Below are 24,672 nucleotides of genomic sequence, written 5' to 3'. Positions count from 1 at the left end.
CCAGGCATAAGCCCCCCCCCCCACCCCTGGGACCTTGAGTGGTTCAATGGGTTAAAGCTTCTGCCTTCCGCCCAGGTCATGATCTCAAGGTCCTGGGATCCAGCCCCATATCAGGCTCTCTGCTGGCCAGGGAGCCTGCTTCCTCCTCTCTCTCTGCCTGTCTCTCTGCCTACTTGTGAGCTCTGTCTGTCAAATAAATAAATAAAATCTTTAAAAAAAAAAAAAAAAAGCCCTCAACAATGAATGGGTGTTTGTGTCAGTTCCGTTTTCCTTCTTACTACAAATCACACCTCGTCGAACAGATGTGTGGTTATCTGCGTTTGTGATGGGGGATAGTGTGCGTGTCCGAGAAAATTCCCTGAAGTATGAAAATGCCCTGAAGTAAGGCGGGCAGAAAGAAAGGGAAGGCGCCTTCTGGTCTCTTGGCTGATTTTGCCGGACCCCCTCCTTGCCAAAGGTGGGATCCATTTTACATCCCATCGCCCTGGTGTGAGGACGCCTCTCCAGCCACAGGTCCCACAACCCAGCCAGGCTACCAGTGCTTTGATCTTTTACCAATTCATAGGGGGGAAAGAAAATGTGTATTCTACAGGCTTTGAACTTCCAAATGCTTTTATTATGAAAAGAGAGCATATCCTACGATGTTATTTCACGGGCACATGCGTTTCTTTTTATAAGCCAACTGCTTTTTCTGTTTCGCGTTTCTAGAGAGTATCAGTCATTTCTTCAAGACTTCATATATGGGGCGCCTGGGCGGCTCAGTCATGACCCCAGGGTTCTGGAATCGAGGCCCGCATCGGACTCCCACCCTCTCCACTCCCCGGGCTTGTGTTCCCTCTCTCGATGTGTCTCGCTCTGTCAAATAAATAAGTAAAATCTTTAGGAAAAACAAAAGGACTTCACTTATGTTTCCTGCCTTAAAGGCAATCATCATCGATGTCTGATTACCCTTTTGTTTTTCATGCTTGTTTCTTATCTTGCGTGTCCGGCGGTGTGGGGGGAGGCTTACACCTTTGAATTGCTCTTTTTAATGGAGTGATTACTCATTTATATGTGAAACCATGAGCATGCTATTTATGTCTTCTTAGTTGCTGGTTGTTTTTTTTTTCTAACACGCTTAACATCTCACTGCACCAGGGTGAATTTTTATGAAATGACCACAATTTCTTGGTTTCTTTTTTTCCTTTTTACACTTAAACCTTTGATCCCGCTGGAATTTATGAGGGCTCTGGCCATCTCTTTGGCTTTTCTGTCAACCGCTGATTGATGTAATTTGCAGTTTACTGCCCAGAGAAATTGATGCCCACTTTCTGTGTTTATAAGCCATTCGAATTCCTTTCTTCGTGAATTGTCGGTTCGAGCCCTTGTGCGTTCTTCTAATGAGTGCTTTGTGGCTGAAAATAACAAAATCGAGGATGGGCCTTTATTGAACCCGTACTGTATGCTCGTACTGTGCTATGGCCTTACACACACCTTTCCTTTGAGCCTCATCACAGCACACATTATAGATGGGAATATTGACCTTAAAAGCTGATGAGGGCATGAGTTTCCCAAAACCTCAGCGCTAAAAGGTGACCTTCTGGAGACTGGAATCCAGGCATGTCAGGGGATTGCAGATCCCATGTACCTGACCAGCAGCGTACCATGGCTAGATGGAGATCGGGAAGGGATGCTAGTGGGATTGCAGGAAACCATCAAAAGTCCGTTATGGGCTTAAAAAAAAAAAAAAAGTCCATTGTGGGGAGGGGGACAGCACTTGGGAGGCTCAGATGGTTAAGCACCTTCCTTCTGCTCAGGTCTTGATCCCTGGGTCCTGGAATCGACCTCCGCACTGGAGGCCGTTCCCTGCTCAGCAGGGAGCTTGTTTCTCCCTCTCCTTCTGCGGCTTCTTCTGCTTGAGTTCTCTCGCTCACTCGCACTCTCTGATCAAATAATTAAATAAAATCTTAAAAAAAAAAAAAAAAGAAGAAGTCCGTTGCAGGGAACATGACACCATGACACCATGGGGACTGGAGGTTCTGGAGATGGGGTTAGTGGCTGGAGCTAGACTTTAGAACCCGGCGGGGGAGCAGTACAATACGGAAGAAGGTTGGAAAAAAAATTCCTCCGCTCAAGGCATCACCGCGCTCAGGAGAGCTTGAGGCGGAGGAGCCTTTGGGGGTACCGCCAGCTGAAGCCCCCAGGCATAATCCTAGGGCTTTAGGGAAGGAAATTCCTTTAGTAGTTGGTAGTCCCAGGGTGCGTAGCCAATCACCTGCATCCCAAGGATTCTGAACGTGTTTGACTCCCTTCTTTCTTTCCCCTTCCTCCTCTTCTGCCTCTCCGTCAGCCCACGTGGTTGCCTCAAGTTCTGAAATCTATCCCGCCCTATCCTTCCTCCAGGCCAGGTCTCCGTCGGTCCTCGCTTTGGAAGGAAATGTTCAAATTCCGATGCCTACAGGTAAAGCTCCCCGGAACACGGCCACGTGCACTTGACACCCCCCAACCCCCCCCCCCACCCCGCTACAGCAGCTTTTCTGCCCCGCTGGCTTAGATCGCCACAATCCCACGAGCCCAGGTGGTCTCTCTATGCCTTTTAGCTGTGCCTGGTACGGGATTCTTATGGGGACCCCAACACAGTACCGCAAAGCAGGAGGCTTAAAACGACAGAAATTTATTCTGTCACAGTTCAAGGGACCAGATGTGTGAAATCAAGGTGTCCACCGGGCCTCCCTCCCTCCCAAGGCTTTAGGAAAAAAACCCTTCCAGAGACGCCTGGGTGGCTCGGTCCATTAAGCATCTGCCTTCGGCTCAGGTCATGATCCCGGCATCCTGAGATCTGGGATGGAGCCCTGTATCGGGTCTGGCTTCGGGCTCAGTGGGGAGCCTGCTTCTCCCTCTCCCTCTGCAGCTCCCACTGTTTGCGCGTCCCCCCCACACCCATAAAATAAACTTTATTATTATTATTTTTAAAGAACCCTTCCTTGCCTCTTCCCGGTTTCTGGTGTTCCAAGCGATCCTTGGTGTTCTTTGGCTTGTAGATAAATCCCTCTGATGTCCACCTCCATCTGCACACGGCCATCTCCCCTCTGTGTCTCTGTGTGTCCTCTCCTTTCCTTACAAGAAGCCATTCATTGGATCTAGGACCCACTGTCGTCCAGTATGACCTCATCTAATTATAACCAGGAAGACCTGGTTCCCAAGCGAGGTCACATACCAAATGAGGTTCTAGGCAGACACGATTTGGGGGGAGGAGGGGCGCACTTGTCAACCCACTGCCACCGTCAGGAACAGGGGGCCCCTGCGAGGAAGAGAGAGCTGAAGGGTGTTGTGGGAGGTTTAGGAGAGCAAGTCGGCCAAGTGACCATCCCTCTGCTTTTACTCTCCTTCTATTGGGCAGGTCAGTCACGTGGCCCCACAACGTGCTGGGGAAGAGCTCAGAAGCACATGGATATTTGGGGATCCCCTGCTTTCCCTGCCTGCTTGCTGTACCCCTAAAGCCCAGCGCAGCCGCATCTGGTCCATAGGAGATGCTCAGTGAAGGTTTGTTGAGTGAATGAATGAATGAATGAATACCAGAAAGGTGAGGGTCAGGAGCCAAATAGGAAGTCTGAGGGGCCCGAGGCAGCTCTCCGATCCCTGGCGCACCACCCCGGTAGGAGCCGAGGATGGGCAGAAGCTGGGGGGGATTTCCCTGCTCGGCGAACAGCTCAAATCCCTCCCCTTTGCCGGACATCCCCAGAGTGCGGTGGGGCGGGTCCCGGGCAGGTTTGGGCAGGCTGGGGCCTCGGGGCCGAGGGAGGGCTGCCGCTTCCTGTCCTCCCCGCCGCTCGGCGGCTCGCCCCGCGCCCGCCAGCCGAGGCAGGGCCGATGCAGCTCCGGCTGAGGACCACGATGGCAGAGGAGGGTTCTGGCTGCCGGGTGCCCCGCCTGCCCTGGACGTCCATCCAGAAGGTTGCTCTGCCGCTCTTCATCCTGGCCGGCGCGGTCGCTGTGGTCTACTGTTTCTTGTACCAGCGCCCTGCGCAGCAGCGGCCGCTCGAGTCACCCGGGGTAAGTCGAAAAGGAAGGCGGAGAGATGCAAACCTGCCACCTGCCCCGTGGAGCCTGGGGACCTCCGGGTGGGGCCTTGTGGGGGCGCGGAGGGGAGGGGAACGACCGGGAAGGGCGTGCGATCGGGCAGAGCCGGGCGCAGGCTTGAGAGACGGGACGCAGGAAAAAAAAAAAAAAAAAATCGGAATGAGATGGAGACGAGTCGTTCTGGTTGGGGAAGAACGGAGACCGAGCCGGCAGATAGGGCATGGCTTCTCTGGATGTCTGGGCTTGCGGGGCGGGAGGCGGGAGGCAATGTCGGTTGAGCCCGGGAGGTAAATCCCGGGTGGGGATCCCGGAGTGCGGAGGTTGCAGCCCAGAAAGGGGCATCCGATGTGGGCATGGAAAATGACTCGTCTCTGGTGTTCCCCCAGCAGGCTGACTCAGAAGCTGCTGGGGGCTTCACAAAGCCGGGACGGGGTGGATTCGTGACCTCCAAGGGCAAGCGACCCACAGCGCTCTTCTGGAAACCCTGGACGCCCACCACAGGGACCCCCTTTGGGGGCAGCGCAGGGGGGCGGGGCTTCGCAGCGGAGAGACAGCAGGTGTAGGCAGTTCAAACCTACTTCCTCTTTAAAAGGTCTTTTTTAAAAAGTCACGACTCAGTCCAGCGTGTTCAGAAGTGGGGAGGAGGACCACCAGAGAAAAGAGAGGTCTTCACTTGGGGGGGACCTTAAAGCCTTGATGCTGATGTGCCCACCGGTTCTCTCTTCTTTCCTTCCAGTGGGACATGGCTGAGCTCCAGCTGAACCACACAGGTAACCCCTGGTGCATGTGGGGGAGGCGGAAAGAGAGAGGGAGAAAGAAAGAGAAATCGAGATGGAGGGACAGAAAGAGAAAGAACAAGAGAAAGGGAGAGAAAGAGAGAGGTGAAGTAGGGCAGCGTTTCTGGCTCTCTGCTCCCTTGCTTTCTCAGTCCCTTGCACTTTATCCTCTGCCTTGGGAGAATAAAACACCGCCCATCTAGGTCACGGTCGGTTGCCAGATTCCTTCGTCCACCCCACAGACCTTAACTGAGCAGCTGCTGTGAGCCAGGGTCCCAGCAGGGAAGAGGACTGTGCTTGGCCTCGCACCCATGGGCTCAGACAGTAAATGAATGAATGCATAAAACACACAGCTGCCGTGGAGGGTGCAACCCGCCTCTGATATGTTTTACAGAAAATGAAGCAGGGATGGAATTGGGGCCTGCCAGGGTTCGTTTTGCCACGGGCAGTGAGGTCCTCAGGAGCAGCGTCCCTGAGAAGGTGGCCTTAGATCAAAGACGTGGACGTGGTGATGGACGGACGGAGCCCCCCGTTGGTGGCCCATGGGGAAGCTGTTCCCCTCTCGGCTCTCTCTAACCCTGCCCACCGTGGGGCCTTTCCCCACTCATCCCCAGAGGCTCGAATGCTGTGTTCATTGCATTCGGTAATGGAAGGAAACCCTGTTCCTCTTTTTCTTCTCTGGCCCTTTCCATTCTGGCTGCTGGGACAGAATACGGTAGATGGGGTAGCTTGTAACAGCGTTTCTGGAAGCTGAAAGTTCAGGATCGAGGTATCAGCAGACTCGGTGTCTGGTGAGAACCTACTTCCCGGTGTCTAGGTGGCCTTCTTTTCTCTGTGTACTCTCACAAGGCCCACCGGGGGAGAGAGGGCACCACCCTCAAGATCTCATCCCCTCCCAGAGGCCCCACCCGATACCCTGACCTTGGGGGTTAGGTCTCAAACCAGGAATCTTGGACATCGGGGCTGTAGCGCTCCTTCCCTAACCCTCCGACCTCCCACCTCCCCGACACTCTGCCTCTAGGACGGCGGCGGCGAGATGGCAGGTTGCGCTGGCTGGGAGGCCCAGCCCTGGGCCGCTCCTTCTTGCACGGACCGGAGCTGGACAACGGGCAGCTGCGTGTCCGACGCAGTGGCATCTATAGGCTGCACATCCAAGTGACACTGGCCAACTGCTCGTCCTCCCCATGGGCCACCACACGCCACAGGGCCACCCTGACGGTGGGCATCTGCTCCCCGGCAGCTCACAGCATCAGCCTACTGCGTGTCAACTTTCACGAAAGCTGTGTGGTCACCTCCCAGCGCCTGACACCTCTGGCCCAAGGGGACACGCTCTGCACCAACCTCACCCTGCCCCTGCTGCCTTCCCCAAACGCTGATGAGACCTTTTTTGGGGTTCATTGGGTGCACCCCTAATTATTGCCCCTCCTGACCCAGATCGGCTGGGAGGATGTTTTTTCTTTTCTTTTGCCTTTCTCTAATTAAAATGTTTTCTTTTTTCTTTGTGCATCTCTGCTGTATAGCGCCTTATAATAAATATCTATTTGGTCTTTGCCTTCATTTCTGGCACAGAGCTCCAGCACCAGAAAACCCTTGGAATTTCCTAAGTGGTGAGAATGATAAAGGTGTCTTTTGTTATGTTAATGAGGTGGCACCGGGAAAGCCCTCGCTTCACCTAGGGTCTGGGGCCAGGTTGCCAGGGGAACCAACTAAGGAATAGGGGATGGAACTTTCAGTTCCCACCACCTGAAGCCTGTGTAGTGAAGCCTCCTTAAAGACTCTGGAGAAGGCGGTCGTGGGGCGTAGGGAGGGAAAAAGTGAAACAGGATGGGATCGGGAGGGAGACAAACCATAAGAGGCTCTTAATTTCACAAAACACACTGAGCGTTGCTGGGATGTGGGGGGTGCGGGGGATGGGGTGGTTGGTGATGGACATTGGGCAGTGTATGTGCTATGGTGAGTGCTGTGAATTGTGCGAGACTGATGACTCACAGACCTATACCCCTGGGGCAAATAATACATTATACGTTAATTAAAAAAATTTTTTTAACGCAGGAGGATGGGGTTTAGGAGAGCATCAGGACTGGTAAAGGGTGGCTTGCTTCGAGAGAACATGGAGGGGGCTGGTGGAGGTTCACCAACCACTTGTGGCTTGGCGCTGCCTGATTCAAACCGGTCGTTTTTTTAACATTTTCTTAAAAATTTTGGGTGCCTGGTGGCTCAGTCATTACACGTCTGCCTTCAGCTCAGGTCATGATCCTGGTGTCCTGGGATCGAGCCCTGCACCTGACTCTCTGCTCAGTGGGAAGCCTGCTTCTCCCTCTCTCACTACCCCTTGCTTGTGTTTCTTCCTGTGTCTCTGTCTCTCTCAAATAAACAAAATATTTCAAAAAAATTGTCTTACTTATTTATTTACTAGAGAGTGTGCACGCACAAGCAGGGGGAACAGCCGGCAGAGCGAGAAGCAGGCTCCCTGCTGAGCAAGGAACCAGATGCAGGGGCTCCATGCCAAGACTCTGGGATGGTGACCTGAGCCAGAGGCGGATGCCCCTCAAATTGGTTTTTGTTCAAATAAATTCTTAAAATGTTTATTTGCTTCAGTTTATCTTTTAACAGATCTCTATAGTATTTATCATCTTTGAACGTTTTAGAGGGATCCACTTACTTATTTTCCTTATTGTCTGTCTTCCTGCTACATCCAACTAGAATGAAGAATTGGAGAGGCCAGAGATTGTGGTCTCTGCTGTGCAGAGGGAATTGCTTGGCATATACCTTTGAGTGAACGAATGAATTCTGTCAGCTAGAAAACCACCATCATGACCCCACAGAGCAATGTGCGCACTTAGCCCCTGCATCTTGATTTTTTTTTAAGATTTTATTTATTCATTTGAGACGGGGGTGGGGGCGCACAAGGGGGCACAAAGGAGACTCCCCACTGAGCAGGGAGCCTAATGCAGGGCATGATCCCAGGACCCCAAGATCAAGACCTGACCCAAAGGCAGATGCTTAACTTACTGAGACACCCAGGCACCCCTGCATCTTGGTTTCTAATACCATTCTCTGTTAAAGAGAAATCAGGGCTCCTTTGAGAAATGGCTGATTGTAGTAGTGGGACCAAAAAATTTGCAAGATAACCATGGAGCATTGTGTAAGTGGCAGAAATAACGATGTACACGAAAGAAAGAAGGAAAGAAAGAAAGAGAGAAAAGAAGAAAAAAAGAAAGGGAGAAAGAAATAAAGAGAAGAAAAGGAAGGGAGGGAGGGAGGGAAAGAAAGAAATGAGAGAGTGAAAGAAAGAAAGAAGGTCATATTGGTCTGTGTATGTCAAAGGAGCACAGAAGGGAACTGACAAAGCCTCCAATGACTAAAATTGGAACAATTTGAGCGATAAAATAAATAGAATCATACTGAATTATAATTCAAAATATAAAATAAATATCCATGAGTCCATATTGATATAAATAGGTGATTGAAAACGTAAATGGGGAAAAGAGACAAGAACCTTGTGCAGGATTTCAAATTTATGTTGTTAACCTTAAAAGTGAAACTGCTGGTTATGTATGGGCAGCCCGAGTGGCTCAGTCTGTTAAGCAACCCATTCTTGGTTTCAGCCCAGGTCATGATCTCAGGGGGGTTTTTTGTTTTTGTTTTTTGTTTTTTTTAAGATTTTATTTATTTATTTGACAGACAGAGATCACAAGGCAGGCAGGGGGGGCGGGGAGCAGTCTCCCCGTTGAGCAGAGAGTCCAATGGATGATGGATGCGGGGCTCAATCCCAGGACACTGAGATCATGACCTGAGCCGAAGGCAGATGCTTCTCCCTCTCCCTCTTCTCATCCTTCTGCTCTCTTACTCTCTCTCTTTTTCTCTAAATAAATTAACAAAATCTTAAAAAAAAAACCCTGCCAGTTATTACTTTACCAACAAAAAATGGGTTTATTCAGGAATAGCAGAAAACTTCAATCCACAACAAGCAAGCTTTGGCAAAACTATAGGCATGCCTGCCAAAGGAAAGGATTGCTCTTTATAGAGGAAAGCAGGAAATTGGGAATGTTGGCATAAACAAAGAGTCCACTGGAGTAATGTGGGAGGTTGAAGTATAATGGCTTCTCATTAGGTGAGCTGTGAGTCTCCCATCAGTTACACTGCTGCCAAGGGAGGAGGAAAACTTCCTTCCTCCTGCTGGTGTAGTCAAGTGCGTCCATATGCAAGGTGTGGCTCTTCCTGTTGGATTTACAATTAATGATGAGTGTTAGGGAATGAAAGCTCTCCCTGCCACAAATCCCAACTCCGTTTTAATGAGATTTCCCTTTATAATTTTCACAATGTAGCTACTCCATCCTAAAGGAGGAGAGGACAACTCCCCACTCTACGTGTGGGCTCTACATAGTGACTTCCTTCCAAAGAGGACAAAATGGAGAATATAGGGATGAGGAGTAACTTTACAGTGGAAAAACCTGACCAACACACCTCAGCCAGGTGACCAAGACCAACATCAGCAGTGATAAGACATTGCAACACCACACACTTCCAATATGAGAGGATGAGAAGGACATTCACCTCTGTGTTCTTCCTCCACCACCCCAGTCAAACTAGAAGAAAAAAAAATCAGACAAATTCCAAGAAGGAGACATCCTACAAAATACCTGACCAGTTCTCTTCAGAATGCTCCAAGTCACCAAAAACAAAGAAAGTCTGAGAAACTGTCACAGCAAAGAGGAACCTAAGGAAATGTGATCACCAAATGTACTTGGGAATCATGGATGGGATCCTGGGCAAAAAAAGGTTTAGGGGGGAAGCGAAGGAAATCTGAATCAACTCTGAGATTTAGTTAATAATGATGTATCAGGATTGGTCCATGAGTTGTAGCAAGGTTCTATATCAAGGTAAGGTATTAAAAATAGAGAAACTGTGAGCACGGAAGTATATGAGAAGTCTATACTCTCTGCTCAACTTTCCTATAGATCTAAAACTGTTCTAAAAAATAAAGTTTATCAGTGAAACATAAAGTAAGGACAATTGCCTCCGTGGAGGGTGGTGCAGTCAAGAGAGAAATTCTGAGTTTCAAAAGTTTAAACAGTGGACTTGTGGAATCCTAGCTTCCAAGGTGATCTCCACAGGGCATTCAAGATGATGTCATTTAGATGTAAATTTCTAAATTTAGTACACACTTGCTGATACCAGCGCTATTAAATATAACCACAGGTGGAAGAGTTAACAGTGACTCATAAGACAATAGAAAAGATCAGTGAGGGCACCTGGGTGGCTCAGTGGGTTAAGCCACTGCCTTCGGCTCAGGTCATGATCTCAGGGTCCTGGGATCGAGTCCCGCATTGGGCTCTCTGCTCAACGGGGAGCCTGCTTCTCTCTCTCTCTCTCTCTCTCTCTGCCTGCCTCTCTGCCTACTTGTGATCTCTCTGTCAAATAAATAAATAAAAATCTTTTAAAAAAAAAGAAAAGAAAAGATCAATGAAATTAAGAGCTAGCTCGTCAAAAAGTAAACAAAATACACAAACCTTTAGCAAGACTCCCCAGGGGAAAGAACAGAGAAGACTAAAATAAATAAACTCAGAAATGTGAGAGGAGGAGACATGACAACCAGTTCCACAGAAATACAAAGGATCATGAGAGGACTCAAACAATTGGAAATTTATCCTATGTTCATAGATTGGAAGAATTAATATTGTTAAAATGTCTATATTACCCAAATCCCCTACAATTCAATACCATCCCTATCAAAATTCCAATAGCATTTTTCACAGAAATAGAAAAAATTTCTGATTTATATGGAACCATAAAAGACCCCAAATAGCCAAAGCAATCTAAAAAAGATAAGAAAAGAAATACATTGCAGGCATCAAACTTACTGATTTCAAATTATATTACAAAGCTATAGTAATCAAAACAGTATGGTATTGGCATAAAAACAAACAAATGATGTCTGGAACAGAATAGAGTCCAGAAATAAATCCATGCATATATGGTCAATTAATCTATGAGAAAAGAGCCAAGAATATGCAATGGAGAATGATGGCTATTTTTGAGAAACCTGGACAGCCAAATGCAAAAGAATGAAACCAGACCCCTATCTTACACCATATGCAAAACCAACTCCAAATGGATTAAAGACTTGAACGTAAGACCTGAAACCGTAAAGCTCCTAGAAGAAAACGTAGGGGATAATTTCCTTGACACTGGTCTTGGCAATGATATTTGGATTTGCAACTTTTAAAAATTTTCCCAAAATAAAACATGCCCGGTGGCAAAAATCCCTGCAGACCAAAAGAATATAAAGTAAAACAAACAACAAAAAAAGCCAGATTTTGTATAGTCCTTCCATTGATCTACCTTTTAAAAGGATCACAGACCATTTTGCAATACATCCTTCCACATTGCTTGCTAGTAGATCTGAGTTTCAAGAGGACAGCACGGCTAAGTGAGTATGGGAAGGATAGCTATTCTGATGGGTGTAAAGGGTTATCGCTTGTGGTTTTGATTTTCATTTCCCTCGTGATGAGAGATGGTGAGCATCTTTCATGTACCAACTGACCACCTATATGTCTTCCCTGGCAAAATGTCTAGTCAGGTCCTCCGCTCATTTTTTTTTTAATTGGATTATTTCTTTTTTTCACTACAGCATTTTGTGAGTTCTTTATGTATTTTGGATACTAATCCCTTCAGATATATGGTTTACAAATATTTTCTCCCATTCCCTGGGTTGCCTTTTCATTTTGTTGATGGCTTCCTTTTCTGTGAAACTTTTTACCTTGAGATCGCCCCATTTGTTTCTTTTTGCTTTTGTTGCCTTTGCCTTTGATGTTAAATGTTCAAGACTTTAAACATTTGAGTTGATTTTTGCAGACGGTTGTAAGATAGAGGTCCAGTTTTGTTCTTTTAACCCGGTGAGAACTATTTCACATTCTGACCTTCAGAACCATAAGAAAGTAAACTTGTGTTGTTTTAAGCCACAAGGTTGGTGATCATTCATTATAGGCAGCTATGGGAAACAACACATGCCCTCCCATTTGCCATAGTGGTTGGGGTTCCATTCTCTCATTAGCTCCTGTTTCTCTCCTCACCTCCCACCGCCCTTGTCTCTCTCTTCATAGATCTCACTCCCTTGTCTCAAAATTCTGCTGACATTATCATACAGAGTACCTGAGTTCTACCATCGTTGATACCCAGGGTTATAGTGCTCCACAATCACCAAAGATTATATATCTAGAGGTTTTCATAAACAAAAGGATCGTCATCCACTTTCAGAAATGAATTGGATCACTCCACTTGAAATCAAGGGGCTATTGTCAGGATCATGAGCTTCACAATGGCAGAAATGGAGAGGGTTCTTGGGTGTATTGTGAAGAAGAAAATGAGTCTAGAACCAGGTTAGGCAGAACTTTGAATGCCAGACTAAGGACTAAGGATTTATTGCCCAGAAAAGAGGGAGCCATTGAAGGTGTCAGAGTGAGGAGGAATGTGATTTGTAGTTTTAAAAGGTCATTCCAGGAGACTTCAACGCAATCCTCCCCACTGCAGGACTAGATCACATTCTCTCCTTCTGCACCCCTGGTACTCTCCTTCACCATGCTGTCTGCAAATAACAGCTCTACAGTGTTTGCTGACTCTCCATTAGGACCAGGGCAGCCTTGTTTACTTTAGGCATTAGAGTATCTGTGGTTTGGCAAGAGAATGAGCATAATAATGATAGGGGAGAAAAGGTAAATATTGGTTAAAGAAAAAAAAGAAAAACTCTGCATCATTAGTTGTGAAGGAAATGTGAATCAAGACCACTGTGAGATACCACTGCACACCCCCTGGGGATGTTACAATAAAAAAGACAGACAATAGAAAATGCTGGCAAGGATGGACAGAAATTAGAACTGGAATGGTTAACTTAAGGTATCCACTTGACCAGATCGTGGGATGGCCACACACCTGGTTAGGCATGATGTCTGGGTGTGTCTGTGAGGGTATTTCTGGAAGAGCTTAGCATCTGAATCTGTAGACTGCGAAGGGAGCACTGCCCTCCCTGACGAGGGTGGGCCTCATCTAACCTGCGGAGTACCTAAATAGACCAGAAGCAGAGGAAGGAAGGATCTGTGTCCTTCCTGACTGCCTCACTGAGCTGGGACACTGGTCTTTTCCTGCCCTTGAACTGTGATGTCCACCAGCTCTTCTGGTCCTCAGGCCTTTGACTTGGACTCAAATTACATCAAGAGCTCTCTTCTCAGGCATGAAAATGACAGATCATGGGGCATACTCTCATGAGCCAATTTGTCATATTAAATCTCTTTACAGATGCATATTTCCTCTAGGCTGTGTTTCACCAGTGAACTCTGAAGCAGGAACACCCATACAAGTACTGGTGGGATACTAAAATGGTTCAATCTCTGTAGAAAACAGCCCAGCTCTTCCTCAAAAATTAAACACAGAACCTCCACATGATGAAGAATTTCACTACTAGGTATGTACCCAAGAGAAATAAAAACACATGGTCCACACAAAAGCTTGTACAGTAATTTCACTATACCGTTATTCATAATAGCCTCAGAATTGAAACAACCCAAATGTCCTTCAATGAATGAATAAATACACCAAATGTGGTCTGATAGGCATTGATTGGCAGCTGAAGAATAAAGTACAGAAACGTATTACAACATGAATGACCTTGAAAAGAGGATGCAAAGCAAGAGAAGTCAGAGGCTTCATATTATATGAAGGCTACATATTATATGATTCCATTTATATGGAATGTCCATAACAGAAAAACATATAAAGACAGAAAGCAGATTAGTAAGGATTCTTCAGCGAAACAGAATCAACAAGAGGCACAAAAATATAGGAGATTTACTATAAGGAATTAGCTTATGCAATCGTGGAACCAGATGAGTCAAGAGGTGTAGTTGGCAAGGTGGAGACCACAGAGAAGCAGTGGTATGGTGCAGTCCAGGGGCCCACAGTCTCACAACTGACTGAAAGAGCCAGTGTTCTAGTCTGAGGATGAAGGCATGAAATAAAATCCAAGTTCAAAGGCAGACAAGAGTTCCCTCATACGCCGCCTTTTTGTTCTACTCAGGTTTCAACTGATTAGATGAGGCCCACCTTCATTAGGAATGTTTTTGTCATTTTTAAGATTTTATTTCTAAATCATCTCTACACCAAATGTGGGACTCAAACTCATAACCCTAAGATCAAGAGTCACATGTTCCACCAACGCAGCCAGCCAGGAGCCCCCAGTTTTAACATTCTCAGCGTGCCTCTCTTGATGGATGATGGTAAAAATCAGAGAAAGAAAAAAATGTGTCTTTTTCAATTTCTCCAGATACTGACTCAAAGACCATGCTCAGACGTTATCTAATCTGAATTCCCCTTCTTCCCCCCATCCTGGACCTCACCACCTCTAGGACCTAAGTGAAACTATTTGAATAAAGATAGCTCAGATTTCCCCAGTTGGTGCAACCGCACCCTTCAGTATGATGCAAGACACCAGTGTCCCCACATTCTGTATTTCTTTACCCCTCAGTGGTTAGAATGAGTACATGGGCAGAGACGTACCTGTGGTAATATCAGTTCCTCGGTGAGGGCATCATTGTCCAAGGGCACAGCCCTTGAGGATTTAAAATGTGTGAGACTTAAAGCCATCAGACAGTGAGACCTCCTCCAACATGGGTTCTAGGAGAAGGTGGCAGAATCCTTCAGCCTTAGTGAAAACCGATCCACTAATTTTTCCTCACATTCCATCTGTTCTCTACTGGGATCACAGAAGACCCAGAGAATGTTAAAAAATCTATGCCGGCAGATCTGGGGCAGATTCTTCTCCTCTTTCCCCTACCGCAAGATCACACTAAGGTTGTGTGGTTCTTTCCTCCCTTAGAATTAACTCTATACTGTGGGGATTCTTCATTATCGTTATGCAAATAGGTCTGGATAGATTGGTGCCCCAACGCTCAGGAGACAAGCCCAGACATGTCTGGACTTTGTTTAGCTTGAGCTGCATCTGAGCTCCCAGGCTCAAATACAAACCGAAAACACTCACACACAATGTGCATAACCCCTCCTCACTTCCACAAGAGCCTTTTATAAGGTCCTCCAGCCCTAGAATGTTGGATACTTGCCTAACAAAGGAATAAAATGAAATTTGTCACTGAGAAAAATGACTGAAGACGATGGTTAACTTTACTTAATGTTTAAGGTTTTATTTATTTAAGTCATCTCTACACCCAGCATGGGGCTCCCTGAAGTCCAGAGTCATATGCTGAACCAGCTGAGCCAGCCATCCCAGTAAGTAATCTAAACATAACTGTTAAAAACAAGTGAATGAAATAAACATGAGTTAAAAGTTTATAACTGAACGTTTTAACAATGATTTTTTAAAATATTTTTTTAATTAGCATATTTTTATTACTTTCCTTTAAGCAAACATTGTATCTTATATGGAAGTTAATTTGTAGAACTCCCAGTTGTACAGTTGGCCCTGTCACGTGTGGACTGAGTATAGCTGTTTATTTCCAGAATAATATATAACAGTTCCAAATCATTCAAACTTATTCCCAGGACACAGTCGGTGGTACTACATAGTTATGTCTTTGAAGAGTTGATAAGAGATAAACATTAATAGTATTGTGCTTACAAAGACAAAGAAATATAACTTGAGCCACTTTAATTCTATCATTCCATATGACCCCTTTGAATTTTTGTGGTTATAACTTAAAACAGTAAAAAGAATGAGATCTGAAGAGATTCAATAATTTTTACTTGGTGGGTCCAAATTTTAATTCATACAAGAAATATACTTATTTCATTGCATTATAATTACTGAAAATAGCTTTTTTATGTAGAGGAACAGGGTGTTAAAGCAATCTGCTTTAGGTGGCAAGTGTATCATGTTTGCCAGTCTCTCCTTAACCATTCCCTTAACCATTCTCCTTAACCTCCTTCTTCTTTCCCAGGAATTATGATAGGCCTTGCACAAATGTGATCTCCCCTTTCCTTGAGGCCTTCATTACTCAAAGTAGGTGGGGCCAAGCCAAGGAGGATTTTTTAAAATATTTTATCTATTTATTTGACACTGAGAGAGAGAGAACAGAAGCAAGGGGAGGAGCAGGCAGAGGGAGAGGGAGAGGCAGGCTCCCCGCTGAGCAGAGAGCCAGATGTGGGGCTTGATCCCAGGACCCTGAGGTCATGACCCAAGTCGAAGGCAGAGGCTCAACTCACTGAGCCACCCAGGCGCCCCAACAATGTTTTGTTTTATAAAGTTGTTTGTTTATGTTTTATAAAGTATGTCTACTTTAAAATAGTTTCCAAAATATTTTGGTACCTTGAAATCTTAAATTTCTACCAAGTTAAAAGTTGAATGACAGATATTCATTGAGTATCTAGATTATTTCCAAATAAGAAAATATAATGAAACTTAATTGCCAAACATAACTCTTAGTTTACCTGCCTTTGGTTTCCTATTCGAATGAAAGAATTTGGGGGTCTGTTAGTAAAAAATGGGCCACATTGAAAATTGTGGAAAATTATATGCTTCTAGAAGTAATGAAAGAGTATATTCATAATTTGCCAATCTACAGAATGTTGGTATGTAACAGTTCATAATTGTCTGCTTTTTAGTTTTCACTAGAAATTAAGATTTCTAAGAGGTAAGAATTCCAACTAATGTATATAATTCAAAGTACTCGAAAGAATTCCCCAAACATGGAAGAGAAGATTCTTCTCCCCTGAACCATGTATGTCTGGGTGGGCACACAGACCATCACTCTGTCTGATTAAAAACAAACAAACAATCAAAAAACCAGACTTAGTAAGGAGAGACTTTATTCAAGAGTTCTTACAAGGGGGCAGGAGAAGATATTGAAATGGGACAGGGGGAGTATTGGGATAGGAGAACTCTGAGCATTAAGTCTTCAAGTATCTCAAGAGTCAGGTCAAGTTTTTCTTTTATAGAAAGGAATAAACAATGCTAGAAAGAATTGAGCTTTCTGGCACTGGGGAAGTGGCATAAAAGGACCATGAGATAGGATATTGGGTCAGAGAAAGTTTTATTCTGAAGCTAGTCTGTTCTCAGAGAGGCTGCTGGCTCAGGTGAGGAAGAGCCAAAGTCCAGGACCTGTGGGCAGGACAGGAGTTTAATCAAAGTCTGGTGAGCAAGCACTGAGTTCTGATGGGTCAATGGGGACGAGCAGTTGGGCTGATCACTTCTGAGGCTAAGAATGAGGGTTTGGAGGGTCCGTGTCTGGCCTTACTACAGATAAACAAGGGGAGACATATGTGGGTCTTATCGATGTCATATGGTGAAGGGTGGTTCCTTGCAGGAAGCCATTGTCAGAAACACGGACCGTAAAGGGATTTCTTTTTTTTTTTCTTTTTTGCCATTTTAAAATTTTTAATTGCAGTATAGTCAGCATAGAGTGTTAAATTCATTTCAGGTGTACAATATAGTGATTCAACATTTCTAAACTTTACTCAGTGCTCTTTAAGATAAGCATACAGTTAATCCCCGTAAAGGGATTTCTTAACCTTCAGTCAATCAACATTGTCAATTCATAACAGCAAATACATAAGAAACCTTTAAGAGCCTGCAAATTGGGTACATGCACGTGTCCTTTGAGTTATTCGTTCTGCAAAGTCTAATGAGGAACTTCAATGCAGTACTATGAATGTGCTGGGCAGAGTGAACTACATCCCATAATGTTCCCTGACTCTACAGTATCAGTCAGATCCAGCCTGGAAACAAATGGCACATGCACTGTGCTTGGTAAAGGGACAGTTTTCAACAGCATGGACAGGGTGAGGGGAACCCACCGCAAGTGATGTGGGTCCCCAGGCTAGCCACAGCCCACAGGGGCCAGAGGAGGAAGCAATTACGAGAACCCAAAGAGCATAGCCCTAATTGTTGCAAAAGGCTGCAGGAGAAAATCTCTGTCCTTCAGTGAAGTTCAAAAAATGAAAGCTTTCATGGTCATACTAATATAAAATAAATGTGTTGAAGATTTTATTCAGCTCATTCATTAATGAAGATGGTAGGGCAGATTTCAAATTCAGGAAACATAACGTACAAAAGTCAAAGAACACCCAGAATGAATTTGCTGATACAAACAAGACTGATGAATGCCTTTACAGAAATGCCTGTCACAGCATGATTTGTAATAACCAAAAAGTGGAAAAACGAATGTCCATTAATTGATGAATGGAGAGACAAAATGTGCTATGTCCTCACAATGTCATATAATTCGGGCATAAGGAAGAAGAGAGTAGTGACCCATGTTACAGTGTGGATGAAACTTGAACACATTATGCTAAGTGGAAGAAGCCAGACATGACAGCAGGTCATACAGTGCACGATCCCACTCGCATGAAATACTCAAAGTAGGCTCATCCATAGGAACAGAAATCATATTAGTGACTACCGAGGGCTAGGGTGTGGGAGAGGGAAGGGGGAGGTTGCAGCTAAAAAGAATGGGATTTTAAAAAATTTTTATTTTCACTCTCAATGTCTACACTGGCTTGACTGAACTTGGTCAATCTGGATACTGTCTGTGGTTCCTTCTGCCGCATCTTGCTTCTTTCCATTTAAATTGTGAATCATTCCCTTTCAGTAATTCTCTTACCCTTCTGACTCAGTGTCAGCATCTGTTTCCTGGAGACCCTCACTGACAGACATTAAGCAGTGAAAAGAAATGTAGCCATCTACAGTTTGTTGGGGTTTTTTTCTTTCAAGTTTTCGATATTTTTCTTTTCTTAATATAAGGGGACCCAGCAGAGAGGGAGCTAAGGGGGATACCCAGTTGTCAATGACCTCCTAACTTTCATTCCCTTCCAACACCTCCTACCAGCTAAACCCAACAGGAATGAGGGTTGTGAGGGAACGGGGGTACTTAGAGGTCTTCCTTCCAAGAGGTAAAGAAGCATGGACTGTGCATCTGAAGAGACAAACAGGAAATATCTGGACACTGAAGGAGCCAAAACACCAGCCTAAGAGTCAGAGTATATTAAGATAACTCTAGCTGTTGTAACAGATAAACCCCAAAGCCCCAGTGACTTGGCACAATAGAAGTTTACTTCTTGTTCATACAAAGTCTGAAACAGGTGTTTCCGTTTTATTGGGAAGCTCTCCTCCAAGCAGTGATTCAGGGATCCAGTCTTCTCCCATGCTGTGGTTCTACCATCCACAGACGTGCTCGTCTGCAAAAGAGGAAAGATGATGAAGGATCATTTGTGGAAGGTTTTCGATGGGCCAGACATGGAAGCCGAGCACACAGCTTCATCTCAGAGTCCACTGACTTGAACTTGGCCAACCTACAGCCAAGGAGGCTGGGACACACCGTCTAAGAGCTATGTGAGCCCAAGAAGAAAAGGGGACAGTTTTGGGGAATGGCTGGCCAGTCTTGGCAGAGGGGCGGGCAGCAAACAAATTATTACAAAAAAAAACGATGTTTTAAAACACAGTTGTAATAAGATTCAAAAAGCATCTGTTCAGGGAGCTATAGGTTATTACGTATCAGGGAGATCTTGCTTAATTTGGGGACAGGGGTTAAGGAAGGGACTCCCAAAGGAGTGACCTTCAAGGAAACACCAAGAATGGCTGAGTTGGAGCTGGCTGGGGGGAGGAGGGGGCAGTTGGAGAGGAACAAGGAAGAGAATTCCTAACGGTAGGACCATCAGTGGACAGTAGCTGGGAAGCAGGAAGAAGCCAAAAGGAGGTTTATGTCATTGAGGAAGAGGGGGGCACAAGATCCTTCCGAAGAAGTAGGCAGAGACTAGTTCGCTTAGGACCTTATAGGACCCCCACAACACATCTTTATGTCTGGCAAAGAGAAGTCAAGTCTATAGGCCCTAAGAAGAACTAATTAGACCCAGGTGGCTCAGTTGGTTAAGCAACTGCCTTCAGCTCAGGTCATGATCCCAGAATCCCAGGATCCAGTCCCACATGGGGCTCCCATCTCCACAGGGAGTCTGCTTCTCCCTCTGACCTTCTCGCCTCTCGTGCTCTCTCTCACTGTCTTTCTCTCAAATAAATAAATAAAATCTTTTTTTAAATAAAATCTTTTTAAAAAGATTTTATTTATTTATTTGACAGAGATCACAAGTAGGCAGAGAGCCAGGCAGAGAGAGAGGGAGGAAGCAGGCTCCCTGCTGAGCAGAGAGCCCGATGTGGGGCTTGATCCCAGGACCCTGAGATCATGACCTGAGCCAAAGGCAGAGGCTTTAACCCACTGAGCCACCCAGGTGCCCCAGCAAATAAAATATTTTTAAAAATTAAAAAAAAAAAGAACTAATTAGACCAATAATCAAGACTCAAGTCCAAGACGGCCCAATAGAGTTGCACCACGTTGGAAGGTGATTAATCATCCAGTTTGCTTTTCCCTGGTACACACTCCATTGTCTGTGGTTCTGGAGTATCTTTGCACACCGGACAAGTGACCCCAATTAGCAAGTTGGCCACATAGAAATAACTAGGGGTCAGCTCGTGGGATGTAATGAATCACCACAAACTTCGTGGTTTAAAGCAACACTCATTTATTATCTCATAGTGTCCACAGATCAGGAGTCCAAAAAAGGCTCAGCACGATTCCTTGCTCAGAGTTTTGTAACTGAGATGTTAACCAAGCTGCATTCTCATCTGGAGGCTGGACTGGAGAAGAATCATGTCCAAGTTCATTCACGTTGTTGGCACAATTTAGTTCCTTGCAGTTGTAGAACTGAGGTCTCCACTTTCTTGCTCCTTGTTGGCCAGTGGTCGCTCTCAGCTTGAAGATGTGATTGGGGTCTTGCCGTAGCATTCCCTCCATCTTCAAAGCCAGCAAGGACAGGCTGACTCTTCTCAAGTTGTGAATCTCTCTGGCCTCTGACTCTCTCCATCTCTGACTTGTAGATCCACACTTAAAGAACTTGTGTAATTAACTCAGGCCCACCTGAATTACCTCTTTTGATTAACTCAGAGTCAACTAAACTAAACCTGCAAAATCCCTTTTGCCATGTAACATAATCACGGGAGTGATATACTATCATTTTCACAGGGAAGGGAATTCTATAAGGGGTGGGAGTCACTGGGATTGGTCTTCACTTTTGCCGAGTACATCCAGCAAGTTGTTAAAATACATATTCCTGGAATGCGTGGGTGGCTTAGTCACTTAAGCATCTGCCTTCAGCTCAGGTCATGATCCCAGGGTCCTGGGATCAAGTCCCACATCAGGTTCCTTCGTCAGCAGAGAACCTGCTTCTCCCTCTGCTTGTGCTCTCTCTCTCTCTCTCTCTCTGACAAATAAACACATGAAATCTTTTTTAAAAAGAGATTTAAAAAATACATATTCCTGGACCTCACACCTAGAAATTCCAATGCAGTAGGTCTCCCATGGTCCCAAGGCTCGGTGTTATTTAAAGCTTTCCAGATGGTTCCAATAGGCAGCTCCCTACCAGGCGTGTCTCATAAGCCTGAAATAGTTATAACACGTGTTCAGTTTTCTCCAGAAGGTCTGAATCAGAGGATGAGACAGGTAAAAGAGAAAAAGCAACACATGGACTGTATACATTGAGAGAGAGAGAGACTTAAAGAGATGTATTCAAAAGGAAATTTTTCAAAAAGAAGAACAGCAGTTCAAAACCAGTTTTAGGTTTTCACAGTCTCTAGGTCATTCTCAGGAAATTCAAGCTACGGGGGTAGAGGGGAGAAGAAATATAAATGCAAAAGGGAGCAGAATGGAAACAGCCTGGAGGAGGAGTAAGGGGAATGGTTGAACAAGAATAGGAAAGTACCTAATGCCTTTGAACTGGACACTTTAAAACGATTAAGATTGAAAATCTTAGTTATATTTTACCAGAATAAAGGAAACATTTTTTTAATGAGAAGAGATGTATTGCATTATCATCGGGTTGAGTAAAAATGGTAACATATGGAGACCCCATGTTTTAACTGACGTGGCCGCGTATTTATGCGCTTTCAAGTTTCTGTTTCTATTTGATTTTTAAATTGCTATTTTAAAATGAAATTATGGTGCGGGCCTTGTAAAACTAAAGTCGTGTCAACCCTGTAACTGGTCATTTCACTTCCAGGCATTTCCCTCAGAATAGTGAACGTGTGTGTAGAAACAGGAGGGCAATGCTGTTTGCAGCAAGATTATTCATAATCAGCAAAACCTGGAAACAACCCAAATGTCCAACAACCGGGGAATAGATTTTTAAAGAAAGAAAATTCAATGTACTGAGAAAATTTAATCATTCATCAGTCGGGCAGCACCACTTCCCATAAAGAGGCATTCTGTGAAACAGTACGAAATGGAAAATATTTCTGAGAGGACCGCGGGGCGGAGAAGTTATTAGCTAAACAAGAGAGAAGACAGTTCCAGGCTGTCTTGTACGTTCTGGGGAGGAGAGAGAGGAAATCACAGGGGTCCTAATTCACGCAAGACCCCATCAGTGCTGGTCAGGACATTTTGGATTGACGGTTCTAAGGTTACATTTCTGGAAGGTTGACGTTGCAGTTGTGTGTTGGTCTGCTGTCCTGGGAGCAAAAGACCACATTCAGGGTCATTGTCTCTTTTCCAAAAGGATAAGCAAACCAGGCTCCATTTGTAAGTGAGGTGTTACTCAACACTGAATAAGAAATGAAGGCTGAGGCTGCACTTTGGAAACATTCTTTCGAGTGAAAGAAGACATCAAAGGATACATTCTATATATTTCCATAACTCAGAAGTTCCAGAACAGGCAATGTTTATGAATTGTAATGGGGCAGCAGAACAATGTTGTTCTGGCAAGGATGCCTAGGACAGGTCTGGAGTGATAGAAGAGAAGCTCTAAATCTTGAAAGGCATGTGGGTTCCCCAGGTATAAGCATTGCTCAATGTCATTGCGATACTACACTTGTAATTACATAAACCCTATCTCCATTTTAAACACCCTGTGATTTGGGTTTCATAATTAACATGACTTATTACGGGCATTCGTCCGTTTTCTAAAACTGCGAGCCCTTAAAATCTTTTCCTTCTGGGGCGTCTGGGTTGCTCAGTGGGTTAAAGCCTCTGCCTTCGGCTCAGGTCATGATCCCAGGGTCCTGGAATCGAGCCCCACATCAGGCTCTCTGCCCAGCAGGGATCCTGCTTCCTCCTCTCTCTCTGCCTGCCTCTCTGCCTACTTGTGATCTCTGTCTGTCAAATAAATAAATAAAATCTTAAAAAAGGGGGCGCCTGGGTGGCTCAGTGGGTTAAAGCCTCTGCCTTCAGCTCAGATCATGATCCCACGGTCCTGGGATCGAGCCCCGAGCCCCGCATCAGGCTCTCTGCTCAGCAGGAAGCCTGCATCCCCTCCTCTCTCTCTGCCTGCCTCTTTGCCTGCTTGTGATCTCTGTCTGTCAAATAAATAAATAAAATATTTTTTTTAAATCTTAAAAAAAAAAATCTTTTCCTTCTAATGAACTGATTCCTGCACAAGAAGCGAAATGGGGAGTTCACTGAGAAGGAAGGAATCAACACCAGAAACATAAGCAGGAGGGGTTGTAGACCAGGAAAAACAGCCTGGTAAGAACTCAGTCGGAGCACCGACTGGGGTTGGGGGGTGGTTAGAAAAAAAAGGTTCTAGATGGAATGTGTCCCCCAAATTTTGCAAGTTGAAGGCTTATACCCCGATGTGACGGTAGTTGAAGATGGGACTTTTGGGAGGTTGATAGTGTGTGTAAAATGTATTTCTATATATGTAATATATGTATTTATATATGTATTTATATTTATATATTAAATACATATATATTTATATACATGGTATATATAAATATATACATGTATATGTGTGTGTATATATATATATTTGATCTTGTCCCCAGTCCCTGACACAGAGCTCCTAAAATCCTCTCATTTTCTGTCATTACCATAATAAGCCCCTTTTGAAACTCAGCCACACCTGATGTGTGTTGTGAAGTGACTTCTGGAAAGCCCCTAAGGTTGGGTTCGCATTTTCAGTGAGGCTCCCCGGTAAGCTCTGTGGGCAGGAGGGACTGGACTTGAACTGGTCACTACGGGCCATCGAGTCCATCCATCATCCCTACCTAACAAAGCCTGCGGAAGAGGCTCGGAGCCAAGGGGTTCGGAGAACTTCCGCTGTGGAGCACATGGCCGTGCTGGGAGGGCGGGACACCTGGACAAGGTCAGAAACCCCGAGCCCCTCCACAGCTGTGCCCCTCCAGCTCCTGCATCTGGCTGTTCCATAAACGGGTAATCTAGGGAGTAGACTGTCTCCCTGCGTTCTGCGAGTTTGTGTGAGCCAATTATCAACCCAAGGAGGAGAGTCTCATGGGAACCCTCCACTTACACCCCAGGCGCCGCGATGGGCATCTGACCTCGGGGGCAGTCTGGTGGGAATGAGCCCTGACCCTGGGGGACCTCACGCTCACTGCAGACAGAAGGTGCTGGCGTTGAATTGCAGGACACAGGTCTGAGAAATGGTCCGCGTGGGGGCAAAACCCACCCGTGTGATGTCGAAAGTGTCCTATGAGTAGAGTAGAAGGAAACAGGGGGATGGAGGAGGGGGAATTGGGTGAAGATGGTTAAAAGGGACAAACCTCCAGTCATAAAAATGTTTTGGGGATGTAATAACGTACAGCCTGGAGACTATAACTAACAATACTGCTTTGTCTATGTCAAAGTTGCTGAGAGTAAAGCTGAAAAATTCTCATCACAGGGGAAAGGGTGATGGGTGTTAACTACCCTTACCGCGGTGATCATTTCACAGGGTCTAGTCTGTCTCATCATTGTGTTGTGCCTCAGAGACCCGCGCTGTGCTGCACGTCGATCATGTTCCAAAGGAAGCTGGAGTAGGGGCAGTGGGAGAAGGAAAGGGTTCTCCTCTAGTG

General features: G+C 45.4%; 1 protein-coding gene across 1 annotated transcript; it reads left to right on the top strand.

Annotated features, from left to right (window-relative positions):
* The first annotated feature begins 3,427 nt into the window (after positions 1 to 3,427).
* On the top strand, positions 3,428 to 6,326 carry CD70 (CD70 molecule). Its single transcript, XM_045991883.1, has 3 exons — positions 3,428 to 4,032; positions 4,796 to 4,829; positions 5,857 to 6,326. Exons 1-3 carry the CDS (start codon positions 3,544 to 3,546, stop codon positions 6,246 to 6,248), a joined length of 915 nt encoding a protein of 304 aa, XP_045847839.1. The 5' UTR covers positions 3,428 to 3,543; the 3' UTR covers positions 6,249 to 6,326.
* The last annotated feature ends 18,346 nt before the right edge of the window (positions 6,327 to 24,672 follow it).

This window comes from Meles meles, chromosome 20 (assembly GCF_922984935.1).
Source record: "Meles meles chromosome 20, mMelMel3.1 paternal haplotype, whole genome shotgun sequence".
NCBI classification, from domain to species: Eukaryota; Metazoa; Chordata; class Mammalia; order Carnivora; family Mustelidae; genus Meles; species Meles meles.
The sequence above is the reverse complement of the archived record's forward strand: the minus strand, read 5'-3'. Positions and strand labels throughout refer to the sequence as shown.